We start from the raw sequence: 18,001 nt of genomic DNA, 5'->3' as shown, positions 1-18,001 counted from the left end.
GTTTTGGGGATAGAGAAGGATCATATTACACAAGAAGATATAGCCTATACCAACTTACCAGTCACACCAAGTTGTTTTTAGCAATGATCCTGATATTTTTTACAGGTAATTTCACAGGTTAAAAAATCTAGTGTTCCTGCCCTTTCAAAATGTACATTCTAGGAGGAAGAAAATATGTACTGTTTTGCATATTGTAATATGGTTTTAGACATTACTAAAAGCACAATGTACATTTTAAGAGTTGAAATTTTTAGAAGTGCTATTTTAGAAGTGTATTTTGGAATATCTTGCATTTAGAAAAGTATATGAATCAATCAGAAACACTTCATTAAATTAATTATAACAAGTACAGAAGTCAGACACTGCAAAAAGGAAATCATGTTTCCTTATAATAAGGAAGTATTCTAAGTGATTCATTCCCTGTAACACAAATGATCCTCAGATTTGTTTTCTTGAAATTTTTAATGCCTGCATTTGTTGAACTCAGACTTGGTTATAAAATGCTTTGAAATTAGGAGCATCTAAAATATCCTGGGGTCCCCCGAACCTGAAAATATTGAATAATTGTGTTGGGTTTGTCAGCTTCATAGAAGTGAAATTTACCTACATTAATTTCATATCCAATTCAGTAATGTCCTAAAGAAATTGAGATTTTAAAAAATCTATTAGTTATTAAAATGTAAAACTATGTCTAGTACTGACAGTTTAAGCTACTATACTGTCTCAAATTTTAGTGTGCATGTGAAGTACCCTGGGATGCGAATTAAAATCCAGGTTCCTGGGCATCACCTCTAACCTTCTATATCTCCTTTATCTGTATCTTAGAGAGATTAAAGAAATCTGCCCTTCCCCCCACCCCCCCCAGTAGTTTATTGAGGTAAATTTACAAACAGAAGAATGCATAAATTTTAGGTGTACAGCTCAACAAGTTTGCATATGAATACTCTTGGTGACCACTTAGATGAAGATACAGAATATTTCCATTATCCCCAGAAAATTCTCTTGTGCCTCTTTCTGATCAGTACTGCCACCCCTGATCCCTCTCCCTCTAGCCTTCTCAAGTGATCACTGTTTTGATTTCTGTCACCATAAGTGATTCTGACATTCTCATGCAGGTAGTCTCTCAGTCATAGTACGAGAAACAGTACCCTCTGTATTTTTCAACTCTTAGTTCACCTTTTATTTTATATGGTGGAGTACCTGGAAATATCCTGTGTCGTTGTGGGCTTTGTCATTTTCTGATTGATTCAGTTCAAAAATCTTGAAACTTATGTGATGTCTTAGCATACTGACATCCTCTCTGTGGAATTATATTTAAATATATGTAAACATTTAGAACCAGACAGTCTCCATATATTGAGTGAGCATATGGTATATATGGTACAGATAAGTTTAATGGCATCATGAAACTGATTGTCTTTTTGTTACGCCTTTTTTTTGTCCATGCCACACGGCTTTCAGGATCTTAGTTCCCTGACCAGGGATTGAACCTGGGCCCACGACAGTGAAAGCACTGCGTCCTAACCACTGGACTGCCCGGGAATTCCCTTGTTACGCAAATTTTTGTTAAATTTACCATTTAAGAATCTCTGTATTTAAAGTTGAAAAGTTTTAATTTTTTATTAAATCGTGAGTGATCGAGCCAACTTAAAATGTGAATTATTATAGTAATTACAAGTCAGACCACAAGTATAAAAGCTCATTATTTATACAGGTCAGTGATTACAGAATTAGTGTATTTTGGACACTTCCCTAAAGAACACAGAAATCTTAGCGTACTTAATTTAGAAGTTGAAGTTCTTGGTCTAAGTGGTTTTAGCCAGGTTGTCAGGAAGATAATTTTTCTTTAACATTTTAGGAATTTTGAGTTTTTGCGTTTACTAGTAAGGAAATTAACATATATTTATTAGCGTTTATTTTTCAGATGGCACCTTTAAACTGTTTGATGTTGGTGTTCGGTTTCTTTTATTTAAATGTTTTTAATTTGAAAAAAAAAAGTGTTTTTTTTAAAATGGTGAGTAAAAATCACCCATAATTCTGTTCCTTAAAATGATATAAAGTAGTCAAATGCTTTCCTGCCGCAGTTTTCTCCACCACAAAAGCTGTATTCCCAAACAGTCACTAGTATTGATCACTAGTATATGTCCTTTGAGAAATTTTTTTATGCTTACAAGATGGCATAAAAAGTCAAAAGTGATAAAAAGCCAGAAGTAATAGCTTTGTCAGCACTTCCAATTTTTGGAAATCACTGCTAATTATATTAGAAGTATAATTTTAATGTCTCTGTTGGGGGTTTAAGGAAGTGTATTTAATAAAATAAAAATCTGCCTGGTAAATTTTAATTTTATTACTGGATTTTAATATAATATGAGATTTATTTTTCTAGGGAGAGTTGATTGGATACTTAAGGTGCTAGAAAAGGATGTGGATAGACTTCTTCCATGTATTTCCAGTTTGAAGGCCAGTTTTTCTTGTTGATAATAAGACATTTTTAATTGACTAGTATTTGACTAACTTATTTTTACTGTTATTGACCAAATTAAGATTAACATATTTCCTTTTTTTTTTTTTTTTTTGCTCATAGCTATAATAAGCGTATTAATGACATAAGAGAATGCAAAGAGGCAGCCGTGTCACATGCGTAAGTAGTTCTAACTTACCTGTGGACTTTTAATCAAGAATTCCTTTCTTAAAGCATTATTTTGTTGAAGTGAGTGCAGATTAATGGTGTGTAAGATATGGTCGTAGAAGTGAAGGACTTTCAACCAATGAGGAATAAGTTTATAACCTCTGTATCTGTACCAGAGTACAGTGTATTAACACCAACACCTCTGTATTGGTGTTAATGCAGACAGATTTTAAATATTTTTGAATTGTTTTTAAAAATGCTCTAAGGAATACCATACAGAGGACTTTATTTTGGTATCATTCAGTTCTCTTATTGCCACTATGCTTTGGTGCCAGTATTTTGCAAGTTATGATTTTTATGATACTTCATGAAAATTGACATATCTTTACACTCTCCCAAATAATATTTACTTTTCAAAGTATGTTAATCCCATACCTTTCCCAAATTTTAGTAAATAAATTTTATTAGTAAATCTATAGATAACTTAAATTAGAAATTAGTGTATTTAAGATGTTTGAACAACTTTTCGATTTTCTCATGAATAATTTGATATTTCATTTAATTGTTATGTATAATATACTTATATAGAATAGTTTCTCCTGTAAGTCTAGGTAATGTAGAGATAACACCTGATCCATCAGTATTTCTATAAGGCAGAGAAAAGATAAGTACCATTGTCACAGGTAAAAATATAAAACCACAAGAAGTTTTAGAATTTAGGTTTAGGCTGTAAAATGGATATTGGGAATTTAAATCATCTTTATTCATTGCTAACTGTAGTATATTATTTCCCGTGCATTTTTTTCACTTGAATAAAGTGCTTATATTATTATAAAATCATTCTCTAGTACAAATAACATACTTTGGAGCGTGTTAGAATTTCTTTCCTGACCTACATAAATACATATGATTATGACTTATTCATGTGTTAGACCCTAGGCAGATATATGGTGTCTCAGCTATCTTTTATAAAGATCTTTTAAAAGTAAGGCATTTTTATTCCCTTTATTTATTATATAAAACAGTTATAAATAGTAAGGAGTAGTAATTCTTATCCTTCATTAACACGTGCCATAGTACTCCATATTTTCTCTCGATGTTAATATTCCTTGCAGCGACCCTGTGTAGTAAAATAATCAAAACATTTGCCCACTTTCTTCTTAGATATTACACCAGATGAGTTTATTATTGTCAGTTAAAAGAGAGCTTGTCGTTAGAATTATACTGACGTTGTAAAGGTACTATATATTAGGCATCATGAAAGATGTATTTTTTGAGTCAGCTGTCATCATCCCTGCTTTATAGATGAGAAGCTGAAACTTAGAGAGGTGGAACCTAAGGTCACATAGGCAAAGATTGGGTTTTAATGTGTCTTCTAAAATTAATCTGTTGTGTCACAGCTTAATTTCTGGTGTTGCATATTTCTTCTATCAATACTTAGTTTTTTGGCATATGGTGTGTGTGTGGCCATTTATTTTTTGCAACTATCTAAATTTTAAAACTTTTTTGGAATGGTGTATATTTTGAATAGTATGAGGAGTTGGAATTTTTAGAATATTCTATGATTTTTTTTTCCTTGTTAATGTGTGAGAATAAATTTTTCTAATTTGTATTTTATTTTTAAGATACCTAGTACATGAATATTTATGATTATCCTTTCCTCATCTTTCTGTTTTTGAACAATAGCACCAAATAGATTTCATCCCAATACCTTAACTGAATATAGCTTTTATTTAGTCAATTTTATATATTTAATAGGAATATACTTAATAAAGGAGGATATAGATTGTCAGATATTTATTAAGTTATATTTATTGATTCTATGTGGGGGTGACAAATGTATACAGTAGAACAGTGCTTACTTTTGAGGATTTCACAGTCTAGTTTATAGAGTGGTAGTCTATATGGTACTAAACTGGCAGAAATTATTCAGAAATAGACATCTGTATATTGGGAAATACTTCTTGAAGGATTGGTCTTGAAGTTTGGGTAGGATTTTGATAGCTAGAGAGAAGAAAATAAACATAGTTAAAAAAGCAGCACAAATAAGGCAGGGATAAAGATGAGATTGGAAAGTCACTTAATGACAAACACATAGAAGATATTTGTAAGGGCTTCTGTTTCCTAAGAAAACTTTGGAAGTTGACCCTGAAATGATATTATTTAATTGCCAATAATAAGTTTACTAGAAACAGATAAACTGTAATGGTGGGTGTCTTTCCCTGTAGTGGTTCAATGCACAGAGAAAGACGCAAGTTTTTAAGGTCTGCACTGAAAGAATTGGCTACTGTCCTCTCTGATCAACCTGGCTTGCTAGGTCCCAAGGTAATTGATTTAATTCTTATTTCAACTACAACAAGTGTGTCATATTAAAATTTAAAAAAATTTTTTCTTCTCTCTCTGTGAAATTTTACTAAACTTTGAGTCAGGGGCTACATAAGAGGATTTTATATTTAGCTGAGAGTGGATTTGCTGACTTGGCACTCGTAAATCAGACCTTCCTGCATTTTCCTCACATCTTGCTTATGTGCATGCTTTCCCTGATACATACTTTGAAGTTTTCTTCTGTTTTCTCATTTCTGTCTTTTAAAGTTGGTATTATCAGTTTTGCTAATGACTTTTCACTTGGAGAAAGATTATGAATACGTTTTGTTTTTAATCTTTGCATGAGAGTAAATAATGTTATTATTATTTTTTTAATATCTATCAGGCACTTTTTGTTTTTATGGCATTATCCTTTGCCCGTGATGAAATTATCTGGCTACTTCGTCATGCAGATAACATGCCAAAGAAGAGTGCAGATGACTTTATAGATAAGTAAGTTAGCAACATTTAAAAAAAATATTTTTTGTATATTTTAATTTATGGGCTATAGAATTTGGGGACTAAAGTGACATTATTTTTAAAAACTTTTTTTAAGGCTTTTCATATTTGTCATAATGGAGGGAATATTTATAATATATCGTTAGGTGGTATGAATTACAATGCAAAGTCAACTTTAGCTTAGAATTAGGGCTTTAAATGTTTTCTTTTTAGTACTCTAGGTGGTCATAGAAGTGTTGTTTGTTTTCTTGCTATAGTATAGTATTTCTTATGGAATTCATGTTTCAAAATTATGTACTACACAGAAATTTGAATAAGAATCCTAACAGAGTTGCAACTGTGTCGTTTGTAATATCTTTCTCTCATTTTAGTCCACGGTCCCTCAATACAAGTTAGATAAATGAATCAGAGAAATAAGAGCATACAGAAAAATCTTACTTCTCCCTAATACTGTAATCTTCTTTCATTTATGATTTTTTAATGATGTATTTATGAGATGTCCTCATTTTATTTTTATTTTGTATTTTCCTTTATCAGTTTTTTATTCTTAGCTTTTTTTTTGCTTTCCATGATTTATTTATATGAAATAATATAAAAAGAAATTAGTTGACATTAAATATTTAACAATGCTTTTTCTAAGGAAAAAACTTAATGTAGCAATATCAAAGGCATTTCATATTTTCCTTGATGACAATGAATTTAATTTTTGCAATATTTTTCTTGAATTTTTTTAAAAAGGCACATTGCTGAATTAATATTTTACATGGAAGAGCTTAGAGCACATGTAAGGAAATACGGACCTGTAATGCAGAGGTATTACGTGCAGTACCTTTCTGGCTTTGATGCTGTTGTCCTCAATGAACTTGTGCAGGTAAAAAATTATGTCATATTCTCCCTTTTGTTCCTTATTTCCCTCCTCTCTAATAACTGATTTGTTTGCTCAGTAAACATTTACGAAATTAATCTTTTACCAGGTGGTGAAGATATAAATGTAAATAAGTCATGGTCATATTTTGTCAAGGGGATCATCGTCTAGAGGGGCAAAAAAATTTTGTTGTAGTCCGGTGTGATGGACATTATGCTTACGTGTGTATAAAGCTCATAGTGAACACATGCAAGGAATAATTCTTTATCTTGGGGGTGGAGGTGTACAGTAACCAAATTATAGAGGGTCTTGCAAAAGAGGAGGTTAGTCATAAATCAGATTTAATACTTAGGAAGATCACCCTGACTCAGTGTTGGCGATAGATTGCTGGGGGCCAAGTGAGGATGCAGAGAAATCAGAAGAAAAATTACTGTAGTAGGCTAAGTGAGAGCTAATGAGAGCCTGAACTTGGGCAGTGGCTATGGAGATAAAGAAGAGTTGATGGAGACAGTATAATTGATAATTAAGTATTAGAGGAAAACAGAAGATAAATCTTTCTGCATAGTGTGTTAGAGAATGGCCAGTAAAAAAAAATTCATCTAGATGTCGTAGTTTAATAAAATGTCCTAATTTTATTTTCAATTTGGATTTTCCTCTATTGATTTTTAGTCTTAGCTTTTTTTCATTTTTTTGCTTTCCATAATTTCTTGATTCAATCTTTTTAATGTTAATATAGATTTCTTTTTATTTTTATTCCAAATAAATTGACTGTAAGGAAAATAATATTTAAGTGTTTTCATTTTAAAAAATCACAGATGTCTATAAACTACTATAAGCTAACATATGTAAGCTAACAGAGGAAGAGCAGCACGAATTCTCTTTATATTAAGACTACTCTAAAACTACTCGTTTTCCACATAAATAACCGTACTTTGAAATCCGAATTTTCTTTCAAACTTACCTAAAAATGCAAATAAAAAAAAAATTGTTCATGTAATTGCCCTGGATTTTATACAGCTTATAGTTTACTATCCTAAACTAGTTTATTTCTTTTATCCACTAGATGGAGCTCATATGCTTCCTTTAATAATGTCTATTAAAAGGGGGAATAGAAAAGCTGATTTTATCCTTAGAGCGTTATTGCTTTGCTGCAGTTTTTTTTTTGAATAGTTATTACTTACCAGATAAACCAAAGGCTACTGTGCTATCACAATCTAAAAAGTAAACCAGACTCCTGGTTTCATGGCATTTTGAAACTTACTATGACTAGTTGGATACTTATTAATAAATTTTACAGATTTATGTTAAAGTGTTAGAATTTTTAAGTCACTCCATGTCTTTTAGTGTCTTTTATATAAACTGGATTTTAACAATACTGAGAAAATTAATTTTTAATTTTTTCTGGGATTATAGTAGTAGTAGCAGCAGCAATAATAATACTAATATTAATAATTGGCAAATTTATTGATAGTATATTACTTCCGTACAACAACTCTGTGACGGTAGGTATAGTGAAGAAAAAAGACCTTATGTAACTCGATCAGTATTGCACAGTTCATGAGTAATAGAGCCACTATTTGAACTCAAGTCTTAACTCAAATGTCTGAGCTTTTTACCACCCACTTCTGTTGTAAAGTATATGCATAGTGTTTTTAACCATTTGTTACGATTTAAATTTAGAACTAAGATTAACCTGTTAAAATAGTTCATTGTAATAGATATTAATTTTTTTAAAATTGTGGTAAAATATACATAACATAAAAGTTACCATTTTAACCATTTTTAAGTGTACAGTATAGGACATTGTGTACATTTACATTGTTGTATAAGTCTTAATGTTTTGAAAATTGTTTATGCTTTTTGTGAGTTAAGCATCCACTTTTTAAAAAGTTTATCATTTAGCATCTACTTTACATGCAGTTATCAAATATTCACTTTTTTTAGCCAGTTTCAGAGGGCTTTTTTTTTGGCCCTAATTTTGTTGAGGTAAAATTTATATATGATACAAATCATCCATTTTTAGTGTACTGTTTGAATTTGGGCAACTGTATACATTCATGTAACATCACCAGTCAAGATGTAGAGCATTTCCAACACTACAAGTTTTCTTCTGCACCTTTGTAGTTGATTCCCTCTCTAGACCCCCAGCAACCCCTTGTCTGCTTTTTGTCACCTTTTGCCTTTTAAAAAAGTTTTTCCTATAAATGAAATTGTCATGATATAATTTTTTGTTTTTCATTTCTTTCAATTAGCATAATGTTTTTGAGATTCATCCATGTTATTGTGTGTATCAACCTTCCATTCCAGAAAGGAATGTTTATTGCAGAAAAATATTCCATCCTATGGATATGCCAGTTTGTTTATCCATCTACCAGTTGATGGACCTATGAGTTTTTTTCCCAGCTAGATGTTTTTATCATTTTTTGTTTTTCAGAATCTTTCTGTTTGCCCTGAAGATGAATCAATCATCATGTCGTCTTTTGTGAACACTATGACTTCTCTAAGTGTAAAACAAGGTAATAAGTCTTTTAAATAAAAACATATTTTGTTGTAATCAGGTTTCAAATTCGATTATTAAGGAGAGGATTTAGCAGTTAGTTTTTACAGAATTACTTATCTTATTTTTGGGCATGTTTAACCTGTTCTCTTTTGTTTTAACTTTGTTCATTCTGAAGCAAAGGTTTCCAAAATGGATGTGTGATGATTATAAAAATCATGAGACATATAGCTTAACATTTCTTATTATTCAGCAGGGGGAAAAAAGCATTTTGTAATATTAAAAAAAAAAATAAAGAAAAATGAGCACCCCACATCGTAACAAAGTGCATATTTGGTCCAAGCATTACCTATGACAATAATGGATACCATTAATAAAATGGTTAATCTTGGCAGGCACTTTATATGCATTATCCTGTTTAATCCTCATCAGTGTTAAAAAGCTGTTATTACTTTTATTTGACAGATTTGGAAACTTAAGGTTTGAGGGTTAACCTCTCAATTATTTAACATGGTTTGCCCACACTCTAACAGATGTTAAATAGTACAGTAGGATCTTAAGTTCAGGTCTGTCCATCTCAAAAGTTGATGTCCTGTAATAGACTGCCTGTCCATTAGTTGAATACTCTATTCCAGTAGACTGATATGATGTTTTAGTTTTATAATCTTTAAGTAAAAGGTATCAGAAACCTTGAAAATTTCTGAGTAATACATTTATTTTAGTTTTATTAATCTTTATAGTTATCACACTTAAGTAATGAATCTACTGTAACCTTGCCTGGTGGTGTTTGGTTTATATAAAGTTATTTTGTGGAACTGCAGCGTGCTATCCAAAGTTTCTATTCACAGGATTCCTCATGCTCTATTTTAGGTCCTTTAAATTGACATGTAAGCAAAATGAGAGTCACAGGGTTTAGGAGAGAAGTCTGTACTTTACACTTCTCTTAGCATAACTGCCTCCTTTATCATCATCTTTATAGGATATGAAAATTATTTCACTCTTACCTACTAAATTATTTTTATTTTTAAATTGTAGTAAAATAAACAATATGAAATTTACTACCTTATCATTTTTAAGTGTACAGTTCAGTAGTGTAAAGTATACTCACATAGTTGTGCAATAAATATTCAGAACCTTTCATCTTGCAAAACTAAAACTCTATAAAATAACAATTCCCCATTTTCCTTTCCCTCCTGCCCCTGGATCCACTATTCTACTTTATGTTTCTATGAGTTCGACTATTCTAGATACTTCACATAACTGAATTGTACAGTATTTGTCTTTTTTTGTCACTAACTTATTTTACTTAGCATAATGTCCTCAACATGTGATCCATGTTGTAGTATGTGACAGAATTTGTTCCCTTTTTAAGGATAAATAATGTGCCATTTTGTGTTTATGTCACATTTTGTTTATCCATTCATCTGTTGATGGACTTTTTGGTACTTCCATCTTTTGGCTGTTGTGAATAATGCTGCTGTAAACATTGGTGTACACATATCTTCAAGACCCTGCCTTTATTCTTTTGTATATATGTCCAGAAGTGGAATTGTCTTAGCTCTTAAATTTTAAAATGTGATTATAGGTTTGTATAATTACATTATTACAAATTATATTAATTACAAATTAATTAGATTAATTTGCTTTGTAATCTTTTTCCTATTGTAGTTGAAGACGGGGAAGTATTTGATTTCAGAGGAATGAGATTAGATTGGTTTAGATTACAGGTAAGAATAATTTTAATTGTCATTCTGTTTTTTTTTTTTTTTTATTGCTTTACAATGGTGTGCTAGCTTCTGCTTTACAACAAAGTGAATCAGTTACACATATACATATGTTGCCATATCTCTTCCCTCTTGCATCTCCCTCCTTCCCACCCTCCCTATCCCACCCCTCTAGGTGGTCACAAAGCACCGAGCTGATCTCCCTGTGCTATGCGGCTGCTTCCCACTAGTTATCTATTTTACATTTGGTAGTGTATATATGTCCATGACACTCTCTCACCCTGTCACATCTCACCCCTCCCCCTCCCCATATCCTCAAGTCCATTCTCTAGTAGGTCTGTGTCTTTATTCCCATCTTGCCACTAGGTTCTTCATGACCTCTTTTTTTTTTTTTTTTTCCCTTAGATTCCATATATATGTGTTAGCATACTGTATTTGTTTTTCTCTTTCTGACTTACTTCACTCTGTATGACAGACTCTAACTCCATCCACCTCATTACAAACACCTCCATTTCATTTCTTTTTATGGCTGAGTAATATTCCATTGTATATATGTGCCACATCTTCTTTATCCATTCATCCGATGATGGACACCTAGGTTGCTTCCATGTCCTGGCTATTGTAAACAGAGCTGCAATGAATATTTTGGTACATGACTCTTTCTGAATTATGGTTTTCTCAGGGTATATGCCCAGTAGTGGGATTGCTGGGTCATATGGTAGTTCTATTTTTAGTTTTTTAAGGAACCTCCATACTGTTCTCCATAGTGGCTGTATCAATTTACATTCCCACCAACAGTGCAAGAGTGTTCCCTTTTCTCCACACCCTCTCCAGCATTTATTGTTTCTAGATTTTTTGATGATGGCCATTCTGAGCGGTGTGAGATGATACCTCATTGTAGTTTTGATTTGCATTTCTCTAATGATTAATGATGTTGAGCATTCTTTCATGTGTCTGTTGGCAATCTGTATCTCTTCTTTGGAGAAATGTCTATTTAGGTCTTCTGCCCATTTTTGGATTGGGTTGTTTGTTTTTTTGTTATTGAGCTGCATGAGCTGCTTGTAAATCTTGGAGATTAATCCTTTGTCCGTTGCTTCATTTGCAAATATTTTCTCCCATTCTGAGGGTTGTCTTTTGGTCTTGTTTATGGTTTCCTTTGCTGTGCAAAAGCTTTTAAGTTTCATTAGGTCCCATTTGTTTATTTGTGTTTTTATTTCCATTTCTCTAGGACCTGGGTCAAAAAGGATCTTGCTGTGACTTATGTCATACAGTGTTCTGCCTATGTTTTCCTCTAAGAGTTTGATAGTGTCTGGCCTTACACTTAGGTCTTTAATCCATTTTGAGTTTATTTTTGTGTATGGTGTTAGGGAGTGTTCTAATTTCATACTTTTACATGTACCTGTCCAATTTTCCCAGCACCACTTATTGAAGAGGCTGTCTTTTCTCCACTGTATATGCTTGCCTCCTTTATCAAAGATAAGGTGACCATATGTGCGTGGGCTTATCTCTGGGCTTTCTATCCTGTTCCATTGATCTATATTTCTGTTTTTGTGCCAGTACCAAACTGTCTTGATTACTGTAGCTTTGTAATATAGTCTGAAGTCAGGGAGCCTGATTCCTCCAGCTCCATTTTTCGTTCTCAAGATTGCTTTGGTATTCGGGGTCTTTTGTGTTTCCATACAAATTGTGAAATTTTTTGTTCTAGTTCTGTGAAAAATGCCAGTGGTAGTTTGATAGGGATTGCATTGAATCTGTAGATTGCTTTGGGTAGCAGAGTCATTTTCACAATGTTGATTCTTCCAATCCAAGAACATGGTATATCTCTCCATCTATTTGTATCATCTTTAATTTCTTTCATCAGTGTCCTATAATTTTCTGCATACAGGTCTTTTGTCTCCTTAGGTAGGTTTATTCCTAGGTATTTTATTCTTTTTGTTGCAATGGTAAACGGGAGTGTTTTCTTAATTTCACTTTCAGATTTTTCATCATTAGTATACAGGAATGCAAGAGATTTCTGTGCATTAATTTTGTATCCTGCTACTTTACCAAATTCATTGATTAGCTCTAGTAGTTTTCTGGTAGCATCTTTTGGATTCTCTATGTATAGTATCATGTCATCTGCAAACAGTGACAGCTTTACTTCTTCTTTTCCGATTTGGATTCCTTTTATTTCTTTTTCGTCTCTGATTGCTGTGGCTAACACTTCCAAAACTATGTTGAATAATAGTGGTGAGAGTGGGCAACCTTGTCTTGTTCCTGATCTTAGTGGAAATGGTTTCAGTTTTTCACCATTGACGACAATGTTGGCTGTGGGTTTGTCATATACGGCCTTTATTATGTTGAGGAAAGTTCCCTCTATGCCTACTTTCTGCAGGACTTTTATCATAAATGGGTGTTGAATTTTGTCGAAAGCTTTCTCTGCATCTATTGAGATGATCATATGGTTTTTCTCCTTCAATTTGTTAATATGATGTATCACGTTGATTGATTTGCGTATATTGAAGAATCCTTGCATTCCTGGAATAAACCCCACTTGATCATGGTGTATGATCCTTTTAATGTGCTGTTGGATTCTGTTTGCTAGTATTTTGTTGAGGATTTTTGCATCTATGTTCATCAGTGATATTGGCCTGTAGTTTTCTTTCTTTGTGACATCTTTGCCTGGTTTTGGTATCAGGGTGATGGTGGCCTCGTAGAATGAGTTGGGGAGTGTTCCTCCCTCTGCAATATTTTGGAAGAGTTTGAGAAGGATAGGTGTTAGCTCTTCTCTAAATGTTTGATAGAATTCGCCTGTGAAGCCATCTGGTCCTGGGCTTTTGTGTGTTGGAAGATTTTTAATCACAGTTTCAATTTCAGTGCTTGTGATTGGTCTGTTCATATTTTCTATTTCTTCCTGGTTCAGTCTCGGCAGGTTGTGCATTTCTAAGAATCTGTCCATTTCTTCCAGGTTGTCCATTTTATTGGCATAGAGTTGCTTGTAGTAATCTCTTATGATCGTTTGTATTTCTGCAGTGTCAGTGGTTACTTCTCCTTTTTCATTTCTAATTCTATTAATTTGAGTCTTCTCCTTTTTTCTCTTGATGAGTCTGGCTAATGGTTTATCAATTTTGTTTATCTTCTCAAAGAACCAGCTTTTAGTTTCATTGATTTTTGCTATTGTTTCCTTCATTTCTTTTTCATTTATTTCTGATCTGATCTTTATGATTTCTTTCCTTCTGCTAGCTTTGGGGTTTTTTTGTTCTTCTTTCTCTAATTGCTTTAGGTGCAAGGTTAGGTTGTTTATTCGAGATGTTTCCTGTTTCTTGATGTAGGCTTGTATTGCTATAAACTTCCCTCTTAGAACTGCTTTTGCTGCATCCCATAGGTTTCGGATCGTTGTGTCTCCATTGTCATTTGTTTCTAGGTATTTTTTGATTTCCCCTTTGATTTCTTCAGTGATCACTTCGTTATTAAGTAGTGTATTGTGTAGCCTCCATGTGTTTGTATTTTTTACAGATCTTTTCCTGTAATTGATATCTAGTCTCATAGCGTTGTGGTCGGAAAAGATACTTGATACGATTTCAATTTTTTTAAATTTACCAAGGCTTGATTTGTGACCCAAGATATGATCTATCCTGGAGAATGTTCCATGAGCACTTGAGAAAAATGTGTATTCTGTTGTTTTTGGGTGGAATGTCCTATAAATATCAATTAAGTCCATCTTGTTTAATGTATCATTTAAAGCTTGTGTTTCCTTATTTATTTTCATTTTGGATGATCTGTCCATTGGTGAAAGTGGGGTGTTAAAGTCCCCTACTATGATTGTGTTACTGTCGATTTCCCCTTTTATAGCTGTTAGTATTTGCCTTATGTATTGAGGTGCTCCTATGTTGGGTGCATAAATATTTACAATTGTTATACCTTCCTCTTGGATCGATCCCTTGATCATTATATAGTGTCCGTCTTTGTCTCTTGTAATTGTCTTTATTTTAAAGTCTATTTTGTCTGATATGAGAATTGCTACTCCAGCTTTCTTTTGATTTCCATTTGCATGGAATATCTTTTTCCATCCCCTCACTTTCAGTCTGTATGTGTCTCTAGGTCTGAAGTGGGTCTCTTGTAGACAGCATATATATGGGTCTTGTTTTTGTATCCATTCAGCCAGTCTGTGTCTTTTGGTGGGAGCATTTAATCCATTTACATTTAAGGTAATTATCGATATGTATGTTCCTATTCCCATTTTCTTAAATGTTTTGGGTTTGTTATTGTAGGTGTTTTCCTTCTCTTGTGTTTCTTGCCTAGAGAAGTTCCTTTAGCATTTGTTGTAAAGCTGGTTTGGTGGTGCTGAACTCTCTCAGCTTTTGCTTGTCTGTAAAGGTTTTAATTTCTCCATCAAATCTGAATGAGATCCTTGCTGGGTAGAGTAATCTTGGTTGTAGGTTTTTCTCCTTCATCACTTTAAGTATATCCTGCCACTCCCTTCTGGCTTGCAGCGTTTCTGCTGAAAGATCAGCTGTTAACCTTATGGGGATGCCCTTGTGTGTTATCTGTTGTTTTTCCCTTGCTGCTTTTAATATGTTTTCTTTATATTTAATTTTTGATAGTTTGATTAATATGTGTCTTGGTGTGTTTCTCCTTGGATTTATCCTGTATGGGACTCTCTGTGCTTCCAGGACTTGATTAACTATTTCCTTTCCCATATTAGGGAAGTTTTCAACTATAATCTCTTCAAATATTTTCTCAGTCCCTTTCTTTTTCTCTTCTTCTTCTGGGACCCCTATAATTCGAATGTTGGTGCGTTTAATGTTGTCCCAGAGGTCTCTGAGACTGTCCTCAGTTCTTTTCATTCTTTTTTCTTTATTCTGGTCTGCAGTAGTTATTTCCACCATTTTATCTTCCAGGTCACTTATCCGTTCTTCTGCCTCAGTTATTCTGCTATTGATCCCATCTAGAGTATTTTTAATTTCATTTATTGTGCTTGTCATCGTTTCTTGGTTCCTCTTTAGTTCTTCTACGTCCTTGTTAAATGTTTCTTGCATTTTGTCTATTCTATTTCCAAGACTTTGGATCATCCTTACTATCATTATTCTGAATTCTTTTTCAGGTAGACTACCTATTTCCTCTTCATTTGTTAGGTCTGGTGTGTTTTGACCCTGCTCCTTCATCTGCTGTGTGTTTTTCTGTCTTCTCATTTTGCTTATCTTACTGTGTTTGGGGTCTCCTTTTCACAGGCTGCAGGTTTGTAGTTCCCGTTGTTTTTGGTATCTGTCCCCAGTGGCTAAGGTTGGTTCAGTGGGTTGTGTAGGTTTCCTGGTGGAGGGAACTAGTGCCTGTGTTCTGGTGGATGAGGCTGGATATTGTCTTTCTGGTGGGTTCGTCCACGTCTGGTGGTGTGTTTTGGGGTGTCTGTGGCCTTATTATGATTTTAGGCAGCCTCTCTGTTAATGGATGGGGCTGTGTTCCTCTCTTGCTAGTTGTTTGGCATAGGGTGTCCAGCACTGTAGCTTGCTGGTCGTTGAGTGAAGCTGGGTCTTGATGTTGAGATGGAGATCTGTGAGAGATTTTCGCCGTTTGGTATTACGTGGAGCTGGGAGGTCTCTTGTGGACCAGTGTCCTGAAGTTGGCTCTCCCACCTCAGAGGCACAGCCCTGATGCCTGGCTGGAGCACCAAGAGCCTTTCATCCACACGGCTCAGAATAAAAGGGAGAAAAAATGGAAAGAAAGAAAAAAGAGGATAAAATAAAATAAAATAAAGCAATTATAATAAAAAATAAGAAAAAAAAATTATAAAGAGTAAATTTATTAAGAAAAAAATTTTTTTTAAATTTTAAAAATAGATTTATTAATTTTTTATACTAAAAATAAGAAAAAAATTATTTAGAAAAAATTTATTAAGAAAAAAAATTTTTTTAATTTTTTAAAATAAAAAATATGAAAAAACTTATTAAAAATTTTTTTAAAAATAGAAAATAAGGAAAAAATTATTAAGAAAACATTTATTGGGGAAAAAAAAATTTTTAAGCCAAAAAAAAAAAAAAAAAAAAAAATGGACGGACCTAACCCTAGGACTAACTGTGAGAGCAAAGCTATACAGACAAAATCTCACCCAGAAGCATACACATCTACACTCACAAAAAAAAGGAAAAGGGGAAAAGTTAATATATCCTGCTCCCAAAGTCCATCTCCTAAATTTGGGATGATTCGTTGTCTATTCAGGTATTCAACAGATGCAGGCACATCAAGTTGTTTGTGGAGCTTTAATCCGCTGCTTCTGAGGCTGCTGGGAGAGATTTCCCTTTCTCTTCTTTGTTCGTACAGCTCCCGGGGTTCAGCTTTGGATTTGGACCGGCCTCTGCATGTAGGTCGCCTGAGGGCGTGTGTTCCCCGCCCAGACAGAACGGGGTTAAAGGAGCAGCTGATTCGGGGGCTCTGGCTCAGTCAGGCCGGGGGGAGGGAGCGGTACGGAGGAGGCGGGGCGAGCCTGCGGCGGCAGAAGCCGGCGTGACGTTGCAGCAGCCTGAGGCGCGCCGTGCGTTCTCCTGGGGAAGTTGTCCCCGGATTACGGGAGCCTGGCCGTGGCGGGCTGCACAGGCTCCCGGGAGGGGCGGTGTGGAGAATGACCTGTGCTCGCCCACAGGCTGTTTGGTGGCGGCAGCAGCAGCCTTAGCGTCTCATGCCCGTCTCTGGGGTCCGCGCTGATAGCCGCGGCTCGCGCCCGTCTCTGGAGTTCGTTTAAGTGGCGCTCTGAATCCCCTCTCCTTGCACGCCGCGAAACAAAGAGGCAAGAAAAAGTCTCCTGCCTCTTCGGCAGCTGCAGACTTTTTCTCGTGCACCCTCCCGGCTAGTTGTGGTGCGCTAGACCCTTCAGGCTGTGTTTGCGCAGCCAACCCCAGTCCTCTCCCTGGGATCCGACCGAAGCCCGCACCTCAGCTCCCAGCCCCCGCCCGCCCCGGCGGGTGAGCAGACAAGCCTCTCGGGCTGGTGAGTGCTGCTCGGCGCCGAGCCTCTGTGCGGGAATCTCTCCGTTTTTCCCTCTGCGTCCCTGTTGCTGTGGGATCCGCACTGATAGCCGTGGCTCGCGCCCGTCTCTGGAGCTCGTTTAGGCGGCGCTCTGAATCCCCTCTCCTTGCGCGCCGCGAAACAAAGAGGCAAGAAAAAGTCTCCTGCCTCTTTGGCAGCTGCAGTCTTTTTCCCGGACTCCCTCCCGGCTAGCACCGAAGCCCGAGCCCCAGCTCCCAGGCCCCGCCCGCCCCGGCGGCTGAGCAGACAAGCCTCTCGGGCTGGTGAGTGCTGGTCGGCACCGCTCCTCTGTGCGGGAATCTCCGCTTTGCCCTCCGCACCACTGTGGCTGCGCTCTCCTCCGTGGCTCCGAAGCTTCCCCCCTCTGCTACCCGCAGTCTCTGCCCACGAGGGGGCTTCCTAGTGTGTGGAAACCTTTCCTCCTTCACAGCTCCCTCCCACTGGTGCAGGTCCCGTCCCTATTC

The 18,001-nt window shown here is 35.3% G+C and overlaps 1 protein-coding gene across 2 annotated transcripts in view; it reads left to right on the top strand.

Moving 5' to 3' along the window:
• Positions 1-18,001, top strand: part of NCKAP1 (NCK associated protein 1) — a 102,507-nt gene that overhangs the window by 44,222 nt on the left and 40,284 nt on the right. For both annotated transcript variants that reach the window (XM_061185639.1, XM_061185632.1), the window contains exons 10-15: positions 2,585-2,641; positions 4,858-4,954; positions 5,340-5,446; positions 6,191-6,323; positions 8,752-8,833; positions 10,483-10,541. In XM_061185639.1, the coding sequence (XP_061041622.1) occupies positions 2,585-2,641; positions 4,858-4,954; positions 5,340-5,446; positions 6,191-6,323; positions 8,752-8,833; positions 10,483-10,541 (535 nt within the window). The remainder of the gene's footprint in view (positions 1-2,584; positions 2,642-4,857; positions 4,955-5,339; positions 5,447-6,190; positions 6,324-8,751; positions 8,834-10,482; positions 10,542-18,001) is intronic.

This window comes from Eubalaena glacialis, chromosome 1, assembly GCF_028564815.1.
Source record: "Eubalaena glacialis isolate mEubGla1 chromosome 1, mEubGla1.1.hap2.+ XY, whole genome shotgun sequence".
NCBI classification, from domain to species: domain Eukaryota; kingdom Metazoa; phylum Chordata; class Mammalia; order Artiodactyla; family Balaenidae; genus Eubalaena; species Eubalaena glacialis.
The sequence above is the reverse complement of the archived record's forward strand: the minus strand, read 5'-3'. Positions and strand labels throughout refer to the sequence as shown.